This window comes from Mesoplodon bidens, assembly GCF_964165515.1.
Source record: "Mesoplodon bidens genome assembly, chromosome: 18".
Classification (NCBI taxonomy): domain Eukaryota; kingdom Metazoa; phylum Chordata; class Mammalia; order Artiodactyla; family Ziphiidae; genus Mesoplodon; species Mesoplodon bidens.
Genome location: NC_138175.1, coordinates 28800065 through 28821483, shown reverse-complemented (window position 1 = coordinate 28821483; position 21419 = coordinate 28800065). Strand labels below are relative to the sequence as shown.

The window sequence follows — 21419 nt, the reverse complement described above, 5'->3', positions numbered from 1 at the left end:
GCAGAGATGGGGGTGATGCACCTACACACCAAGGAATGCCAAAGATTGCCAGCATGGAACAGATTCTCCCTCATAGCCCTCAGAAGGAACCAACCCTGCCTGACACCTTGATCTTGAAACCAAGCGGGGCCCTGTGGGGCTCCTGGACACAGAGGCCTTTTTGTCTCCCATTTCTTGTAGGCAAGACTCCAGCCTCCATATCTTCCCTGAGTTCCAAAGGGCAGATTCGAACAGTTGCTAATCAAGGGGGGAGCAGCCACGAAGCCACCTGAGGCAAGATTAAAGGGACTAGAGAAGCTCCTCAAGATTAGGAGACCACTGGAGACCCTGCACACACCCGAATCTTGTCAGCAACCCCACCCTTTAGAAACTCCGCAGAAGAAAGAAGAATGTAAGACTATTACCGCCTTGATCCTTATTAAATACCCCTGACCACAAGCCCCAAATATGAGACCTCTCCCTATTCCCCAGGGAGGGGGCACCATTCTTGAGGTGCTGGCCTGCTGTGTTCCCTCTTTGCCTGACAAAGAATAAAGCCACCCTTTCTTTCTCCTCCAAGACTCTGTCTCTGTATCTCATTTTGGCATCGGTGTACAGGGAGCCAATATTTTGGCATCAATCTCAGACTTCCAGCCTCTAGAGCTGTGAGACAATACACTTCTGTCCTTTAAGCCACCCAGTCTGTGGTACTACACCAACCACACCAGGTTCCTTCTTTACCCTCCTTAACTTTGCCCCACTCTGGAAACTATTTACATAGTGTTTACATTGTATGTACAACTGCCAAGGTCCTGACACACCTGGCAAAACAGATGTCCCAACAGGATTAGAACAAGGACAGGCCAGCACAATGTCAGTTTTGTTTTTGAAGACCGTTTTTCCTACAGAGGGAGGGAGTGTCTACATCAGCCAGGCCTCTGTGGTCACATTTTTAGGAAAACTGAGAAATCTGCCTTCCGTGACTCAGCCCCAATTTCAAGGAAGTTACGTGTTAGTATCCTATAAAGTGAGGCCTTTTTCGAGCGTGTCCCAGCCTAAGCTGGACTGTGGCCTGCTTGCTATTCATTAGGATGACGTCCCACAGTTAGGGGTTCAACGTTCAAGTCTGAGGTCACAGATGAAGGGGCAACATTGGCTCGGATTCCTACATCCTGAACCCCAGGAAGAATCTCCCTTCTTCCTGGCCCTTCTAAGGCGCGTCGGGGGCGCCCTTCCATGTGGGCTCGCAAACGGGGACTTTCCCCAGCAGTTCTTTGAGCTGAGGCCGGGGTGGGGGCGGGGCGGCCTCCCCTGGGGGCCCTGACGTCCCGGGCCACCCGGGGAAGGAAGGGAAAGGGGAAACGGGGCTGGTGTCAAAAGGGCGGAGCTGCTTCTTTGTGAGGAAACAATTTGCAGAGGCTGCCAAACCGGAGAGTCGGCAGGGTCGGCCCTCCCTAAAGTGCCGTGAGCAACCCGAGCCGGGGAGCAAGCCAGTGTCTCAGCGCCGAGGGGCCCTGGGTGGGCCGCGCGCACCCCAGCACAGCCACCGAACCCAGGCTCTCGGGCCGCAGCCGCGACCGTGGGTGACGCCACGGCGGCGGGTTGCATCAGCCTGCGCCCACGTGCTCCGCCCGCCCTTCCGCCCACGGAGCCGGGCGCCGATTGGGCCACGTTGGGGCAGTGCTCTCCGCCCCAGCCAATGGGTGGCAGCCACAGAGGGTTCCGTCCGCAGAGTCCGGGCGCGGGGTGCCTATAAAAGGTCCCCGAGACGGGCGCGCGTGCTCCACAGACGCGAACCGCTTTTGTGGAGGTTGTGGCGGCAGTGGCAGTTCCTGGCACCTGGGAGCGCCGCCAAGCCCACAGCACCGTCGACATGGAGCCCGAGCCCGTCACGCTCCTGGTGAAGAGCCCCAACCAGCGCCACCGCGACTTGGAGCTGAGCGGCGACCGCAGCTGGAGCGTGAGCCGCCTCAAGGCCCATCTGAGCCGCGTCTACCCCGAGCGCCCGGTGAGAGGAGCCCCCGGCTCCAGCTGCCAGCACTCCCCTAACTCCGGCTGTCATCCTCGCAGCACTCCTCGCGTCCCCCTTGGGAGGCCACGTCCTTCTCCCCTTTCCCTGTAACTTCTCGCTTCGCCGGCCTTCCACTGACGGCTGGTGCTCCCCAGGTCCCCTCTCCCAGGCCTGTGGTCTCCCCCTTCTGCCCTGCCGCCGTAGGCGCCCTCTGACGTGGCCCAGAGGCTGTCACTTCCTCGTTCTAGGCCGCCATCGTCCCGCCTTTCTGACGGGCCGCCTTCCCCTCTCACCTCGCGTCCTAGGTCCCCAAACTCTAACGGCTGTCACACTCCCGCCATACCTCTTCAGACCCGTTCCCAGTCCCCTAGATCTGGCTTCCAGCCTTAGCCAACCCGCTGAAACAGCAGTTTGACCTTGAGTGAGTCATCTCACCCTCCAAGGCTCAATTTCCCCAAAACGTCGGAGTGACTGGGTGTTCCTCGTTAGGATGGCATCCGATGGGTAGGAATGAGGAAGCATAAGTGCTGCGAAATGAGTTTTCTGAATGTAGCCTCTCATTGCAGAGAGGTGAGGGCAGGGGCCAAGGCCCGGCCAGTGGCTAGAGAAACATGGTGAGCGCCCAGGCAGCGTGTACTTAATTTAAGGCTCCACACCCAGGAACAGGATGTGGCGCTTCCCCTCCCTGTGAGCTGGACTCCACAGCCTTTGCTTAGTCCCAGGGAGGAGCCCGGGGCACTTTCCGGTAAAAAGTGATTTAGAAGGAAAATAGGTGGAAGGAATCTCCTGGAGTCTGGGTTTTAAGACTCTGGTCCCTCAATTACAGAGACTTCCTCGCTTTGTTTTGGTTGTCACATCTGTCAACATCACCCTTAGGGCCGCCCTCCCTCCCCACCACGTGATGGAGGCTATGAGCTGGACCTTCCTATATTTACTTTCTACTCTAATATTATGTAAGTGTCAACAGCGTACTGCCCACAACTGTAATTCTCCATCAAACAGGAGAGGGCACCAGGGCAGGACAAGATTGTGAAATTGTTCTTTCTTATCTGAAGTGTTGCAGCGTGTCAGGTTGTAGCTTATGGGTCAGGTTGTTTTTGTTCCATATTGTCAAGAACGTTGGAAGTGAGTTTCCCTTCTGAGTCGTTCTTTTGAAATGTGCTTATTTATTTAATAAGCTCCCATTCCTCTAGCATTCGCCTTGGCACTATTTGCAATTTCACCATAGCTGCTCCCAAGAAACAGGTGGCAGTGCTGCTGCAAGAATGGCTATTAGGTACACAAATTGGCGAAGCAGGTGTAGCCTCTAGTTGCGTCATTTGGTAAAAGGCGGTGTTTTGGAGGAGGGCTTTCCTATCGGGCTTCCTTGGGTGAGGAACATCACTCCTATTAAGTCCGAGGATCCAAAGTTGTAAATAAAAGGTCTCTCAGGTCTGTATATTTGTGTTTAAAATTTTGGCTGGAGCACATTCGTCATTTGCTTTCTAATGTGAGAAGCCTTACTTTATAATAGTTGTTTGCTTAATATATATATTTTTAAATCAGCCTTCTGGATAAAGACGCAGAGTGTCGGTTCAGGCCTTTAACAGGCCTCAAATCACGGGCACCCGTGGTTTTCAAACCTTTTCTAGTGTGAAACTCTTTAATATAATGCAGGACCCCACCTATACAATAACATTTACAAGTCCAGGTTTAGAGCATTTACATATGAAGTTGAGTCAGTGAGAACAATGATGAACACAGCATCCCATATATTTCTGCAGTTTGTTATAGTTGCCCAGTGTCCAAAAAAAAAAAAATCCTGATTTATGCAGATAAATAGGTACGGTTATTTTTTTGTTTGCTTTAAACAGCTTGCTTTATAATCTTGGGCTACTTGGCAGGAGCAGCTTTACTCCAAATTTTGCATAATTGGTTATTTTGGCAAGAGTAGATTGAGAAGTTGCTGGTGAGCTCCGGTGTACTGACTTTGGTATATATCACTTGAAGCCATTATTTAAGTCCAGTTTTAAATTTTATTTATTTATGTTTGGCTGCGTTGGGTCTTTGTTGCTGTGCGCAGGCTTTCTCTAGTTGCGGCGAGCGGGGGCTACTCTTCATTGCGGTGCGTGGGCTTCTCATTGCGGTGGCTTCTCTTGTTGCCTAGCACGGGCTCTAGAGTGCAGGCTCAGTAGTTGTGGTGCACGGGCTTAGTTGCTCCGCGGCTTGTGGGATCTTCCCAGACCAGGGCTTGAACCTGTGTCCCCTGCATTGGCAGGTGGAATCTGAACCACTGTGCCACCAGGGAAGTCCCTTAAGTCCAGTTTTTAAGGGAATTAAAAATGGATTTTAAAAGTGAGATTTGTATAGAAGTGTGTGGCACGACTGTGGTTTTAAAATCACTGGAATGGAGTAGAGGGTTCGGAATCTTGACTCTTTAGCAGCAGGAGACCTTGGACAAGTGAATTTTAGACTTTCCCCCTTAAAATAAGCATGCTAAATATAGGGTTGTGGTGTGGAATGTTACCACACACCGTCTCCGCTTTAGCTGCATTTGTATGTTGGGAAAAGTCTCTCTGAGGGCTTAAGTTTAGAATTGCTTCATGTTATCTTGGGACAATGCTAGGTGGTTTTAGGGAAGGCTGACTTTCAGTTTTCCCTGAGACCAAACTTTGAGTTTTGAAGTTCGTTGCTGTAGGAGCCCCAGATTTGTGCTTTTTGTGGCAGAAAGCAATTTCCCTGGGAGTTAAGAAGTCAGGTAGCTTGCCATAGGTTTTGTGGACTGGAGGTAGTTTGCCATCCTAAATTTGTTTGCATGTTAGAGATCAGTTTAAAGTTAAGTACTTCCTAAGTAAAAGTTTTGCATATGGGGCCTTTGGAAAAATGTTTTCCTATGATGCTGGGAAAAACACACACGTTTAAATTATTTGTATAAAACAGTTTCTTCAATGTTGGGAACTTGAGGGGGCTAAATGCTGATCTGTGCTGCTCTTTCTTTCCATAAGCATCCAGAGGACCAGAGGTTAATTTATTCTGGGAAGCTGTTGTTGGATCACCAGTGTCTCAGGGACTTGCTTCCAAAGGTATCACTAAATATATTAACTTTTGAATGTTTTTGAGCACTAACAAGGTTGAATTCAGGTCCTAAAGTACCTCCTTATTTCTTTCAGCAGGAAAACCGGCATGTTTTACATCTGGTGTGCAGTGTGAAGAGTCCTTCCAAAATGCCAGAAGCCAGCGCAAAGGTATGTCTGCTTTTTCATGATGATAGCAGTTCGTGTCATTCAGACTCTCAAGGTCAAAATAAAGGAAGTTGGATAAAACTCTTAAGTCTTTTTATCATATAATATTCTGTCTCTTCCCCAGTGAGAATCAGGAATAAGAAACTGTTATCAACACAAGTGAGAGTTCACTATAGTAGTAGTAGACTATTCCATTAGTGTTGTAGTGGAGAAGTGGAGCTCTGCAGGACACTCTTTTATGGGATTTGATTTGATCTGTAGTGGCTGTGTATCCAGATTACCGAACTAGCAAGGCAGGCATGAATTTAGCACATAATAAATTTCTTCTAAGGAACCACTGATTTTTATAAAGGGTAAAAAATGACTATATTTCCTTTGGAAGTTTTCATTGTGATTATTTGTTTGGATAGGAAAAGGCCGCAGTCTTTATCAAGTGATCTCTTAAGACTTGCTTATGTTAGATGGTCAAAATCCCTCATTTTTCATTTCACGGTGTTAGTTCAAATATACGGTATTAAGGGACTTCCCTGGTTGCACAGTGGTTAAGAATCCACCTGCCAATGCAGGGGACACGGGTTCAATCCCTAGTCCGGGAAGATCCCACATGCCACGGAGCAACTAAGCCCCCGCGCCACAACTACTGAGCCTGCGCTCTAGAACCCGAGAGCCACAGCTACTGAAGCCCTCCCATCTAGAGCCCGAGCTCTGCAACAAGAGTAGCCACAACAATGAAAAGCCCGCACACCGCAACAAAGACCCAATGCAGCCAAACATAAAAATAAATAAATTTATTTTAAATATATATATACAATATTAATATTCTAATGTGGTGATACACTCTAAATTTGCATTACAACTGTACATCCTGAAACATCTGAATATAGTGTAAGAAATTCTTTAGGTTGCTGGCTGGGTTGTGTTTATAAATCTTACTGGTCAAATTTAATTTCTTAGTAAATTTAACACCATAAGATGTATAGAAAAAAACAGATGTATAGAGCATTAACAGGAAGCTTTCTCACCAATGATAACTTCATTGGGAGATTTTAGTGAAACTGCAGCATAGCTACTCTAGGAAAAAATATGGATTTTTTCTTAGTATCTGTATTGATACTGGGTTGAACAAATTTTAGAATATTCATGTAACATTGTATCTGTTTGATTTTGTCAAGTTCAGAGGTCAGAGTTGGGGACATAAGCCATTCACAGAGAAAGAATCCTTGAAGCTTGATTTCACACAGTTGCATCAGGCCTTTTGTTCTCATGTTCATGTTACACTTATCTAGGTTGCTGAATCCATAGAGCAGCCCACTGGTCTCAATCAGGGACAGTCTCCTGGGGATTCCTCAAGTGACAATTTAAGGCAAAGGGAGGTTGTTCGGAACCCTTCTCCCTCTGGATGGGAGAATATCTCGAGGTGAGTGTTGTAATAAAGAAGCAGGTTGTACAACATGAATGTGCATTATTTGCATCAACTTAAGAATAAGCTGTGTTTATACTATATAGTCATAGAATTTTTAAATGGACAAAATTTTGCTTTATAAGGGCTTCACTTTAAAGATCTCTTCTGTATTTAATTTTTCTTAATACATAGCCTTTTAGGAACATCTAAAAGGTGGAGACGCATGTCCTGAAAATCTGGGCATTTCTCCTCCTACGTGGGTGTGCTTCACATTGCGCTGACCTCATGGTAGGGAATTAGTGCTGGTGCAGAAAAGCAGCTGTTGTAAGCACTGTGCAGCTGCTTTGCCGAGTGGCTTTGTGCTTTGTCTGTCGTAACAGTGGGTGACAAAAGGTGAAGGGATTGTTTGAGAAATGCTCTGCCAAGTACCGTGCCGGTGGTGCTAGGAGAAAAGGAGCAATTAGAGCTTTTCTTTAGCGCAAAAGCCAGAAGCGACTAAATGCTGTGATGTTCGGATTTCACAGCTCTTGGAACACCTTACTATGAAAGATCCTATGGGAAAAAACAGTTTATTAACTACAAGTTGAAACTCTGTTACTCCCTGAGTCCCCTGCCCACCGTTTCCTAGTAGGTTTTAATATCTGATTGTTGATAAAGTCAGGTGTTTGAGGAATGAAGAGTTGTTTTTTTTCTTAATGGAGGTTTTCAAATATACACGAAAGTAGAGGGAACTGTATAATGAATCTCCATATAATGATCAAAGTTTTGCCATACTTGCTTTATCTATTCCTGCTTTCCATTTTTTCCTGAAGTATTTAAAAGTAATTCCCAGACATTATGTCAGTTCACTTCTACATACTTCAGAATATAACTCTAAAAACCTTTTAGTTATTTTGCGTATCTGCAGTGTCATCATCATCAGAGCTAACAAAAGCACTTTGTTATTTTCTCATTTCCATGTACTGTATCATTTTTAAATGATCAAAAACAGTATCGTACCAAGACCTATTTGTATTAGAATACAATTTTAGAAATATTCTGGGTATGGAATTTGGTTAAGTTCCATACCTAGCATATAAAGTGGATAATTGAATTCATTATTGGATAGAAACACTTAAAACTGCTTCCCTTTTTCTGGCTATATGATTTGAGAATTGAGGATCATATCTGACTATGAATTTTACCATAATAAAACTTGATTTCATCCAACAAATATTTATTGGACAGCCGGTGCATATTAGTTTGTTTAAGGATAGGAGTTGACCAGCAGAGATGACCACATAACAACTCCTGATCTTTCTGCAGTTCTGTTAGTTTGAATTTTGTGAAGTGATGCCAAAGGAGTTCACTGTGTAGGGCTCACAGAACCAGAGATGACTCCCACACACACCTTGCCCCAGGCTGCGCTGGATGATAGAAGCATGAGTTTGGTGTCAAACAGGTCTCAAATCCAGCCCTACTGCTTACCGGTTCAGTGACCTCGTGCAGATCCTTTGTCTTCCCTGAGTTGCACTCGGGCTCCCCTCTGTAAACGGCGGGGTGGAGAGCTCCCCTGTCACAAGGTTGTGGGGGATCCCGTGAGATAACAGCCCGGCGGCCTTACAAGGCACAAGTGGTCAGTAAGTGTGCATGGGTGGTGCCACGCATAACTCTGCTCCCCGTAGAGTTCGGATCTAGGGGTGAGGGAGGAATGGGTATTTGGAGGAAAGGAGTATTTCCTGCAGAAAAGACTTTGGGAGAGGTGTGACTTTTTAGAGCTGCTCCCTAAAGAATGAATAGTGGGGTTTAGACCTTCAGTGAGACTCAGCAAGTCTAAAATAAGGGTGGGGATCCACTTAGACTGAAAAGGTCCAGCTTGTTTGTACATCATGGTGATGACATCATGAGACCCCAGTGCTGGGCAGAGGGCTCTTGTTTTCCCATGGGATCCAGACCATGGGAGGGGGGCTTTGTCAGTACTTTCTGTGATTGTATTACACAGGTGCATCACCTGGAAATCTGCATGTAACTATCATAAAACTCAATCTTCTGTCTCTTTGTTTTGAATTCCTGATTGTAATTTAAACTTAATTTTCATTTATTCATACTAAACCAACTCAAAAAGAGCATCTTTTGAAATCTTTCATAGGCCTGAAGCTGTCCAGCCTGCGTTCCAAGGCCTGGGGCCTGGTTTCTCAGGCTACACAACCTATGGGTGGCTGCAGCTCTCCTGGTTCCAGCAGATATACGCACGGCAGTACTACATGCAGTAGTGAGTCTTTCCTCACGATGCTGGGTGTGGCCAGGGCTCCCAGAAATTGAGGGAACTCCCATCCATGTTACCCATAAAGTTAGGAAGGGCGGGATGAGTGTATTTTCATCACTTATCTGCAGAGGCCTTTCTGTGGGTGGAATAGAGTATAAATGATAACTACTGATTTGTGTATTGATGCATAGTTTGCTGACTGATCCATAGTTTGATGACTTTGTTTAGAATATGTTATCTCCTCTTTTTTTCTTTTCAATTTGTGATATCTTTAACATTTTATGAAAATCTTAATTTGCTATTGCACCATATTTTCATGGTGGCCTTGGTGTTTAATTCCAGATGAAATTTACCAAGCACCTTCTCTTAGGAGTAGAAAAGGCATTTATAGATATGACTGTTAGTAAAGAAGTTCTTCACTAAGTTAAAGAAAAATCAAGTTTGTATATGCCTACTTAATAGTAAAAGATCCCTGCGTAAATGAGCTTATGAGAACAAGTCTTCATGGTGCCTTGCTCTCAACAGTATTTGCCTCTGTCATTTTTATTTTAGCTTAGCAGCCACTGCTGCGTCAGGGGCTTTTGTCCCCTCGCCAAGTGCACAAGAGATACCTGTGGTCTCTGCGCCTGCTCCAGCCCCTATCCACAACCAGTTTCCAGCTGAAAACCAGCCCGCCAATCAGAACGCTGCTCCTCAAGTGGTGGTTAATCCTGGGGCCAACCAGAACTTGCGGATGAATGCACAGGGTGGCCCTATTGTGGAAGAAGATGATGAGATAAATCGAGATTGGTTGGATTGGACCTATTCAGCAGCTACGTTTTCCGTTTTTCTTAGTATCCTCTACTTCTACTCTTCCCTGAGCAGATTCCTCATGGTCATGGGGGCCACCGTAGTTATGTACCTGTAAGCAGATGATTTCACTTTCCCTTTTTTCCCTTTACTACAGATTACACTATGTGGTGACTCAAACCAAGTGCAGATTTTCCTCTTTTTTGAGCAGTCTCAGTCAATATTTAAGGAGGTGTATTTAAATAGTACGTCATTCTAGGATTTTCGATGCAAAGAATTGATAGCTTGGTTGCGCATTGCCAAAAACACAATTCTATGTTAATACAGGAACAACATTTTCTTCTTTTCCTCTAGTTAAGTTACCTGCCAGGCTCATGACCACAATAAAACAGCCATACTGAGGCATGGAAAGGAAAATTGTATTTGTGTTGAATAAGAACATATTTATCTTTTATCAAGCTACAGCTGCCTTCTAGGATAAAGGTCAGGCAGTGGCTGTGGCATAGTCCTGAAGGGCCAGAGATCCATCACAGACCTGGCATTTGGCTTTATCCATGGCTTAGAGCAGTGGTTCTCAACCAGGGTAGTTTTGCACCTGCCTCTACCCCCGCCCCCAAGACGTTTGGTGGTGTTTGGAGACGTTTTTGACTGTCACAGCGAGGGGGGTGGTCCTGCTGGCATCTGGTTGGTAGCTGTTAAACATCCTCTGGTGCCCAGGACAGCCCCACAGTAAATATCCAGCCCGGTATGTCAGCAGTACCACAGTTCAGAAACCCTGGCCTAGAGTTACATGTCCTTGTATGTGGTGAAAACTGACAGAAGAAATTTTTCCTCTATAGGAAAAATGGATTTTTATTTTAGTTTTAAAAAATCTTAAAAAAGAAATATTTAGAATAATGCATTAAGTACTCATATCCAGTATTAATCATTGTTATATTTTGTCATATTTGCTTCAAGACTTGGGTTTAATTGGATTTTTCAGATGCAACTTTTAGTTAATTCTTTAAATTCTATAGTCTCTAGAATCATATATGTAGGTGACTGAATCTAGGTCTTATTAGTATGTTATTACATATATTATAGTCATAGCTGTGTATGTATTTCCCCTTCCCCCTCTGTTCAGGTTTTCATGTGTAAGGTTTAGGTCAGATGAAGAAGTATTTATTGAGCACATACTATGTGTCAGGTGCTGTTCATGTTGCTGGACACATGATAATGAATAAAGCCTAGTTTCCATAGTGCCTGTCAAGAACCTGACAGGCCAGTGAGAAGGTCTATGAGCCGGTGTGGTGGAATGTCTCTGCAGATGGGCCTGGCTGCGAGCTTCTAATCAGGTTCTGCTCTGATGAGAGGAGGGGAGCAAGGGGGACCTCATCTCATTGAGAGGACCCTAAAATTCTTGAGTACATGTCACTCTGATGTTCACTAAGATGGACTTTATATGCTTCCTTTGAAGGCATCATGTCGGGTGGTTTCCGTTTCGACAGAGGCCAGTTCAGGACTTCCCGAATGATGGTCCTCCTCAGGAAGCTGCAAATCAGGACCCCAACAATAACTTCCAGGTATGGAGCTTCCGCTGGAGCCCGGCGATCTTGGTGTCAAACACCGGGCTCTCGAGTCCTTAATCTTTAGATACCTTGTGGTGTACCGTTTTATTAGGCTCAATATTTCAAGATTTTTTTCAAATTTATTCTTATAGCATTAGCTATTTTTAAAACATTGTGTGATAAAATCCATCAGGTATTTTTGTCATGTGGCAATTTGCATTTTGGCATATATAAGTAATGTTTTTTTTAAACTCACTATTTTTAGTGTTCATTCTCAGTAATGATATGTTATACCATGGAAACTGCTAATGGAGAGTTATTCTAATTAAGGATTAGGAACATAAGCCTGTCTCACAGAATAGGTTTCCTGGAAAATAACATACAGAAATAGAATTTTTAGGGACTTCCCTGGTGGTCCAGTGGCTAAGACTCTGTGCTCCCAGTACAGGGGGCCTGGGTTCGATCCCCGGTCAGGGAACTAGATCCCACATGCCACAACTAAAATATCCCGCACGCGGCAAAGATTGAAGAGCCTGCGCGCTGCAACTAACACCCATCACTGCCGAATAAATAAATATTTAAAAAAAGAAATAGAATTTTTATAAGGCAGTTTAATGCATAATCCTAAAGGATATTCTTTTTAATATAAAGTGTCACCCTTGAATCTGTTTTTAGAATCCTGTGTTTCCAGTTTTAGTTTTTTTTAACTCAGGACACTGCCAAAATTAGAAAAATATCCACATTTAATGAAGTGGCTAACTTAATTACTAGTTTAATAATAGTTGAAGATCTAGTTACAGTACTTCATTTGATCTGATACTTGCTGCCAGGAATATTGAAAACTATGAGAATGTTCCAGCACAGTTGTGCTACGGAGGCTGGAGAAGGAGCTCCGTCCAGCCGGGGATGTCATCCCCAGGGTCCTGCCTACCTGGCTTGGCTTATGGGGCAAGGTGCCAGGGAGCTACTCTGCCCTTTCCTGACATTACTGGGTGCTTGTCACGGTCCTCTTTTCTCCTTGTGTTTTATTACCTGTAGGAAGACCCTGATCCTGAAATTGCAGACCCCAACCGCCTCCCTCCAGACAGAGACATAGTGGATGACGAGCAGACCAGCCCTTCATTTATGAGCACAGCCTGGCTCGTCTTCAAGACTTTCTTTGCCTCCCTTCTTCCAGAAGGTCCTCCAGCCATAGCAAACTGATGGTGTTTGCTCTCTGGCTGCTAGAGGCTTTGGCAGGCGTGGACTGGGTCATCTGGCTCCGGCTAGATTTCCTTACCTGGACATGGCGATGGCACAGATTTAGTAAAAGAATCAACAAAGAGGATGATATGCTTTTGTGATTCTACAAAAGCAGAAAGTAAGACGTGAAGCCATGATACAAATTGATGAACAAAAAATGCCTAAGGCTTCTCATGTCCTTATTCTGAAGAGCTTTAATATATATTGTTGTAGTTTAATAGACATTGTACGTAGAAGGCATTAGTGTCGCATGTTTATGCCTGAGGAACTTTTCCAGATGTGTGTGTCTGCATGTGTATTTGTACATAGATGTCATAGATGCAGAAATGGTTCTGCTGGTACGATTTGATTCCTGTTGGAATGTTTAAATTACACTAAGTGTACTACTTTATATAATCAATGAAATTGCTAGACATGTTTTAGCAGGACTTTTCTAGGAAAGACTTATGTATAATTGCTTTTTAAAATGCGTGCTTTACTTTAAACCAAGAGGAGCTTTGCAGAGGTGAAAACCTTTGCTGGGTTTTCTGTTCAATAAAGTTTTACTATGAATGACCCTGGCAGAGACTCCTGTCATCCTACCAGTTTACTCCGTGTCCATCACCTCTGGATGGTCAACAGCTGAGTTGCTGATTTTTGAGTAACCTGAATATTGTGCTTCTTTTTATTAAAGGACTGTTTGTACTGATGAAGAATATAAGGTAAGGCCACGAAAGTTTTAATTTACTGAGATTATGCTTGTGTTTGCCCCCCATTTCCTGACTTAAACAGTACTGGCTTATGTTGTAACCATCAGAGTTAAATTCCCATGATTTAAAGTTAATGGCATTAAGTACCTTTCACCTGCTCACATGTCATGCTGAGCTTACTTTTGGACTTTAATCCTCCTTTTAAGTATTATTTTGAGACTAATCTGAAAAGCAAAGTGCTGTGTACTTTTTAACATGAGTGATGCTGTAAGTAGAATGCTGAAGGCCTGGGAGTGTTGTTTTGGGCAAAGTATAATCAGCTTGTGTCATGGTCATCATCATTTGAATGAATTGTGACTGGACACATTGACATCAAATAAACGTTCACTGAACAATTCATAGCCAGATGCTGGGTAGATACAAAGCTGTTTTACGTATGGTCATGCTTTAAAAAGCCAACTAAGATAATTATAAGTAAGGAGTGAAATGGCATAGAGTTTCAGATAACACCAGACCTCCAGAACAGAGGAATGGTCAGTCAGGAGGTAGTGATTATTATTATTATTATTTTTTTTTCGTTTTGTTTTGTTTTTTAAACATCTTTATTGGAGTATAATTGCTTTACAATGCTTTTTTTTTAAATAGAAGCAAAAAGAAAGCTATTTTATAATGCAAAAACAAAGAGAAATAATATCATACCATGCATCAGTGGCATGTCTAGAAGACAACATTCCTATGTATGCCGAGGCCTTGGAAACAGCTAGAGCCCTGGGGAGTTGGTATAGAGGCAAGTCTTCTTGCTCCCTTGTTTGAGCCACAGCAGGAAGTTCAACAAGCAAGCCAGGACCTTGAACATCATTTGGAATCATCATGCCTAAATCCAGACTACTTTTCGTTAACGAATTAAGATTTTCCAGATCATCAAATCTGCTTTGTTGACTGTTTCCTTCGGTTGAGGGTATGGAGGATAGGGAATCGATGCCAAAGTTTTCTTTCATCATCTTTTCATAGCCACACTGCTGCATCTCCTGGGAATACACGCTCATCATGGACCTGGCTTCTTGAGGCTCAGGCAGTTCACAATCCTGGTACCACTGTGTACCAAAGTGAAGCTCCTTCATGGATGGAACAGGAGCAGCCTCTTGAATGTGCGATGAGGGATACGATTCCATGGACCGTAAGTGGTTTTGATAGAGCTCATATTCTTCATCAACAAGCATTTCTCTTTCTTCATCCATTTCCTGCAATCTAGGAGCCATAAATTCAAGCATTTCCCAGGCCTCTTTACTATTGTCTATCTCTTTTTGTTGGGACTGGAAAGCCTTTCCCAAATGTAGAAATGGCTCATCCACAAGCTCTTCTTTAAAATAGGGCTCATCTCTAAATCCCTTGGGTGCTTCAAGTATTAAAGATGAATTTATATCATGAACTGTTCCTGAAATTTCAGTCTTGTCTTCATTATTGTTTGAATGTAAAATATGATTTTCTTCCTCTTTGTCACCTTCCACCAAAGGCTTACAGATGCCAAGGTGTACAGTGCCTGGTGGCACAGCTTTCAACACTTCCACAGCTTCAGCAAGTGTGGTGTTGTCCAGACAGTATTCATTGACTGAGACCAGGCGGTCTCCAGGTAATAGTTCTCTGCCTCTTTCTGCCACACCATCTGCCACCAGGGAGCGAATCACAATCACTGATTTTGTGGGATCTAAGGGGTCCTGGTAATCCAAAATGCTGAATCCCAAGCCTTTATGATCTTTTACTAGTTCAACAATCTTGACTTCAGGAGACCACAGCGCTAATTCCCCATCATCATCTTCTTCAGTATTGACATCTATATTGTAGTCAGCCTCCATTTCAGGAAGAGAGGTGTCAGTGGTCCTTGGTTCATCTACAGAGGCTTCATCATCAAACAACCGTCGACAGCAAACCAAGGTAAAGGGAGGCGGCACTTCTTTAAGAAAGGAGACTGCTTCTCGGCGAGATTTCCCATAGAGCTGCACTCCATTGACCTCAAGAAGCTCATCTTCTGGCTGCAGGAGGTTCAGTGTATCAAGAGGACCACCTGGAGCAATCGAAGAGATATAATGGTGCCCATCAAAGGAATCCACCTCCATGCCAAGCCTCAGAGTGTGAATGGGCAGCAGCTTTGAATATTTCTGTAACTCAGCATCGTCTGCAATCTGTGTGTCCAAAGTTGCAATCATTACTTCATAATCAGGGCCCAGTAGGTTTTCCCATCTGGATTTCAGCTCATTTTCTAAAGAGACTGGGACTCCTTCCAGTTTTTCTAAGGCTTGTATATTGTCATTTTTTAGATTATCCATTCTTTCTTCAGTTTCCTCATCTTCACTGAAATTAGTTTCCTTTTCCACTGCTCCAGTCAGAAAGAGGGCTGGTGTTTTCGGTGGTTCTACCACAGTTCCTCTGTCAGAGGGCCCTTCATGTGGAGAAGCAGATGAGGATGTTTTCCTTCGAACTAGGGTTAGGTGTATCACTTGCCCTGCATTTCTTAACACTTCAACAACATCCTGGTTGGCAAAACCCTGAATATTCACACCATCGACAGCAACTATTTGGTCATTCACTTGAATTTGACCATTGTGGTATGCAGCGCTGCCAGGTATTATACTTTTCACATAAATCCCTGAAGCTTCTCCTGTCTGAGCGGTTCCAACATAACCAACAATTCTAATTCCAAGACTTTGTCCATCTTTTTTAATGAGTTCAACATCATAAGTTTCAAAAAGAGAATTGTCAGAACTAGGGCTCCTGTTGGCCACAGCAGGCAGGGCAACAGGTAAGGCTGCAGGGGTAGGAGGAGCTATGGAAATTTCACCAACTGGGTCTCTTGCAACAAGCATCCTGACAGAATTCCCACAGTTCCTCAGCACTTGTGCAACTTGCTCACTGGTCATTCCCTGCACATTTGTGCTACCAATCTTCAAGATGTGATCCCCTGTCTGGAGTCTTCCATCTCGATCTGCTAATCCTCCAGGAACTATAGTCCTCACAACTACACCACTCGATTTTCCTCCAACTATTTCAAAACCTAATCCAGAGCCATCATTAATGAGCTCAACATCTTCAATATAGCCCCAACGAACTGTTTCAGGCAGATTTGCATCAGTTAGGCTGGTAGAAGTGCTGCTTTTTGTGTGGACTGGTTCCCTGGCCACAACCAGATGCAAAGATCCAGTGGTTTGTTGTAACAATCCAATTGCTTGCTGGTGGGAAATGTTCTGATCCAGTGGTGTGTGATTAATAGCCAATATTTGGTCATTTTCCTTTAACCTTTGATCCCTGAGCCATCTGTTGCATGATTGAGTTAAAATCTTCATTTCCCAACTTTGGGGTCCAAGGAAATAACCCAGATACAGTCAAGTTATTAGAGGACCTATGGGCATTCCCATTAGTAATGGCACCATCCGTGAACACCAATAAACCTTTCCTAGAAAAATCAAAGTTGGCTGAACAATCTGAGGGTAGATGGCTGAGTTGCCCCTTCAGTTGCTTGATGGACTGTTGAAGAGTGAGTATCTGGTTGAAAAGAGGGCTCTTTAGTGTCTCATAAAACATAGCTTCTCATTCTGCGAAGTGTCACCCTTCTCCTGCAATTTTATTTTCAAGCGATCAAGAACTTGCAGGACCTGCAATTTATCTGTAGCAGGATTTTCAGGCATTTTGAATTATTGTCTTCAATCACTTTTAAAGAAACCTGGTCCGGCGGCGGCGCCGGTGGGAGCCCGGAGCGGGCGGGCGGACTCGGCGTCAGCCCTCCCTCACCTGGGCGCGGTAGTGATTATTGATGAGTTACGAAGGCAATGTTTGCTTGAAGGAAGAAGTGACTTGAGACTGGAGGTTTTATAGTTTTGCAAGTGAGGAAGTAGGTGACAGAAAAAGCCTGAGGAGCTGGAGAGAAGGGTCACAGCAGAAGCAAGAGTGCAGAGATGAGGCTTCCCTCCTGCCATGAAGCTGGATTGATGAAAGTGGTCATTAAGAGTTGGTACGAAGGCCTTTTGAAACTGTTGGGTGAAAGATCCTATCGTTTTGCAGAGCAAGGGGCATCATCGTTTGGAAGAGGGGCCTGGAGCCCCAGGCAGCTGGCGGTGCCCAGCTCCTGTTTCTGAAGGAGTGGGGCCTCTCCCCCCGTGGTGTCGGGTTGCATCGATTAAACTCCAGATTCCACCAGCCCAAAATAGTTCCAGGATGGTGCTCCTGAGGACAGCTGACAAGGGTTCAGATTGTCCCAAACCGCACTAATACAAGAGAAGAACCTTCAGACAAGAGCCAAGGCTTAAGAGCACTGTTGGGTGGGCGACATGGCAGAAATAACAGTGCTTCCACAGCAGTTACTAAATATAGCATAAGGATGTACTACATATCACTGTTAATACTTAGGAAATTATTGGTTTGGGTCTCTGTTGTTAAGTAGCAATTAAAAAGCTAAAAGCACAAACCAAAATTTTTCCAAATGTTAGCTCAAGCCATAGTAGCTTTTTAAGTTTGCATTTTCCAAGGTGTGTTTTCTTGAATCCTAGTTCTGCAGAAGAAACACTCCAGAAAATGAGCCCGTGGTCAAGTAAATTTGGAAACCAGGTTGATTCCAGTTGGTGGGTTTCTTCACTGCAGGATTCCCGGGGCCTTTAATATGCTGATGTACTTTTTTTTTTTTTTTTTTTTTTTTTTTTTTTTTTGCGGTACGCGGGCCTCTCACTGTTGTGGCCTCTCCCATTGCGGAGCACAGGCTCCGGACGCGCAGGCTCAGCGGCCACGGCTCACGGGCCCAGCCGCTCCGCGGCATGTGGGATCTTCCCGGACCGGGGCACGAACCCGCGTCCCCTGCATTGGCAGGCGGACTCTCAACCACTGCGCCACCAGGGAAGCCCTGCTGATGTACTTTTGAAGGAGGGTGTGTGGTCTGCGGCCCCTCTGTTCTGTGAACCTGCCCATGACTGAACGGAGTGCCACGGTTGGGGAAATGCAGTTGTTACTATTAATCAGCGCCTTGTTTGGCATTCTAAGCAGCAAACAGATGCATGGTGAGAAGTGATGGCATACATCCATAATGAACAATGGAGATAAATATTCTTTATATGGCCAGGGAGGGGATCAGAAGCCATGCGGATCTATAGTCTGACTGAGAGGGAGAGATAACCGGTCATCTTTGTCAGAAGTAGCTCTTTTATCCATTTCTAAGGTAGTTAGCCCTTTGTCAGAAGAAACTGTAGTGGCCTCCCCGAGGTAGTTACCTTGAGAGATGCTGCTGATTCTTCTCAGGACCTATGCCCACCCCACCTCTCTTTGCTTCTAGACCTATAACCAGACTCAAGTCCCAGCAGGCTTCAAGGAGTGAACAGCTTTTTGCTACACACTGAAAGAGCTGCATGATTTTTCGAATTTATACAGACAGATCTCGGGGGGTGCGTGGGAATGGATATTAATGGGTGCGGGTTAGTGGTAGAAGCAACATTGAGTTGGATCAGGCTGAATTTATTAATATGGATGCAGTAAGCAGAGATTCTGTGTTTACTGTTTTAGCATGAAGAGTGAGGAAGGACAGTAATAGTTTAGTTGGCTGAAATACAGTCTAACAGGTGGCCTACACTCAATGAAGTTGAAGTGCCAGGATTGCTTTAGGGAACTGTAGCAGAAGGTATTCTGAATCTTAGGAAGATTGGAATGTTAGAGTGGATTTTTTTAAAATATTTATTTATTTATTTCGGCTGCGCCAGTTCTTAGTTGCGGCACGTGGGATCTTCATTGCAACACGCACGATCTTTTAGTTGCAGCATGAGGATTCTTACTTGTGGCATGGCTGCAGGATCTAGTTCCCCCACCAGGGATCAAACCCGGGCCCCCTGCATTGGTAGCGTGGCATCTTACCCACTGGACCACCAGGGAAGTCCATCGGAGTGGATTTATCATGTCAGACCTGCTAACCTACCCTGCGAGGGTCCAGAGGACACAACTTTCACCACGACTGTGAGAAATAAATTTGTGAGGGGAGCCCAGCGTCACTGCAGAGCTCTGTGGTCATTCTTCTCTGTAGGTCAGAAATTACAGTGGGAACCACAGTTACTGAACTAGGATCCTTAAACGCAATAGGGATAATCGGATTCCAGGGTGGCAGGGGCCAAGTGGTAGAACTTAAATCACCAGAGATAAGGTGGCTGTGGATACCATTTTGGTACCAGCGGAGTCTAAAAAGAAATAGAATCGTTCGACTTGCACAGACGTAGGGCATTGGCCAGTTGATCATGGTATCCCTTGGAAAGAAAGAAAGAATTGGGCAGGCTAACTGAATTCTTGATCTGTGTAAGCAGAAGTGAACAGAAGTCTCAGTTGAATCACCCAAACAGAATTAGCTTCTCCCTCAATTCCCGGACTTGAGACAGTTTCCAGACCCAGAAACCCTTGAATGAAGGGGGGCAAGTCTCCTTGAGGAAGGACACTGCAACACTGAAAAAATTTACACTGTTTCGCCCAGCCTTCCCCTAAAGGAACCTGAAGCTTTTTATCAAGGTGACTGTGCATTGGGGAAAAGGAAATAATCAGACTTTGGGGGGATGGCTGGACACAGCCTCTAAACTAAAACTAATTCAAGGAGACCCAAAACGTGACTGTGGTCCGCCAGTCAAGAGTAGAAACTTACGAGGCTTCCCTGGTGGCACAGTGGTTGAGAATCTGCCTGCCAATGTAGGGGACGTGGGTTTGAGCCCTGGTGCAGGAGGATCCCACATGCCACAGAGCAACTAACCCTGTGCTCCACAACTACTGAGCCTGCGCTCTAGGGCCCGTGAGCCCCAACTACTGAAGCCGTCCCACCTAGAGCCCGTGCTCTGCAACAAGAGAAGCCACCGCAATGAGAAGCCGCGCACCTCAACGAAGAGTAGCCCCTGCTCGCCGCAACTAGAGAAAGCCTGCGTGCAGTAACAAAGACCCAAGGCAGCCAAAAATAAATAAAATAAAATTTTTAAAAACTCAATTAAAAAAAAAAGAGAAACTTATGGGGGTCAGGTCCATCTCACAGTAGGTCCAGTGGGTCCCTGAACCCATCTTGTGGTTATGTCCCCAGTTCCAGAATGTATAGTTGAAATAGACACACAGGCACATCTTGTTTTACTGTGTTTCACTTTATTGTGCTTCACAGATAACTGTGTTTTTTTGCAGATTGAAGGTTTGTGGCAACCCTGCACTGAGCAAGTCTATCAGGACCATTCTTCCAGCAGCATTTGCTCACTTCGTGTCTCTGTGTGATTTTGGTGATTCTCTCAATATTTCAAATCCTCCACCAGCAAAAAGATGACTCGCTGAAGGCTCAGATGATGATTAGCGTTCTTTAGCAATACAGTATTTTTAAATTAAGGTACGTACATTGTTTTATTAGACATAATGCTATTCCACACTTAATAGACTACGGTATAGTGGAAACATAACTTTTACAGGCACTGGGAAACCAAAAAAAGTTCATATGACTCACTTTATTGCGATATTCGCTTTATTGCAGTGGACTGCAACCAAACCCGCGGTATCTCCGAGGTGTGCCTGTACTTAACAATGGGCAGAATCCCCACATTGGTTCCCTCACGTGTGGAGTGAGGCCTATTATGGTAGGAAAACCAAGTGGAAGTCACGAGAACTGCCTCTACCTAGGAAAATGGTAAATGAAAAACAATACTGCATCCCTGGAGGGACTGCAGAGATCAGTGCCACCATCAAGGACTTGAGAGATGCAGGTATGGTGACTCCCACATCTCCAACCCCCATTCTGTCTGTGCGGAAGACAGATGGATGACAGTGGATGATCATAAACTGATGATTGGAGGTGGCGGTTCCAACTGCAACTGCTCTTCCAGATGTGGTTTCATTACTTAAGCAAATTAACACATCCCCTGGTTCCTGGTTTGCAGCTACTGATCTGGCAAGTGCTCTTTTCTCAATACCTGTTAGTAAAGACCACGAAAAGCAGTTTGCTTTCAGCTGGCCAGACCAGCAATACACCTTCACTGTCCTGCCTCAGGAAGATCAGCTCTCCAGCTTGATGTCATTATACTTTGATCTGCAGGCATCTTGATCACCTTTCCCTTCCACAAAATATCCCACAGGTTTAACATCGATGATATATGCGGTTTCCATCTAGAGAACAAGTAGTAACTATAGATATACTGGTAAGACATTTGCATTGTCGATGGTGGGAAATAGATTTCACCAAAAGTCAGGGGCCTTCCACCTGAGTGAAATTTCTAGCGATGCACTGGTTGGTTGCGTGTCAAGATATCTGTTTTTTCAGTGAA

At 44.8% G+C, this 21419-nt stretch overlaps 2 protein-coding genes across 2 annotated transcripts; one reads left to right on the top strand and one right to left on the bottom strand.

The window, feature by feature from the left end:
• The first annotated feature begins 1052 nt into the window (after positions 1 to 1052).
• On the top strand, positions 1053 to 12996 carry HERPUD1 (homocysteine inducible ER protein with ubiquitin like domain 1). Its single transcript, XM_081215255.1, has 8 exons — positions 1053 to 1987; positions 4975 to 5052; positions 5140 to 5214; positions 6498 to 6628; positions 8742 to 8864; positions 9411 to 9761; positions 11104 to 11209; positions 12233 to 12996. The coding sequence occupies exons 1-8, from the start codon at positions 1853 to 1855 to the stop codon at positions 12395 to 12397; spliced, it is 1164 nt and encodes a 387-aa protein (XP_081071381.1). The 5' UTR covers positions 1053 to 1852; the 3' UTR covers positions 12398 to 12996.
• Positions 12997 to 13689: 693 nt separating this feature from the next.
• Positions 13690 to 20491, bottom strand: LOC308605338 (inaD-like protein). The gene is given in 3 exon segments (XM_081215254.1): positions 13690 to 16428; positions 16430 to 16700; positions 16703 to 20491. Coding segments are annotated over 3 exon segments (3018 nt in total). The 5' UTR covers positions 16806 to 20491; the 3' UTR covers positions 13690 to 13784.
• Between the last annotated feature and the right edge of the window lie 928 nt (positions 20492 to 21419).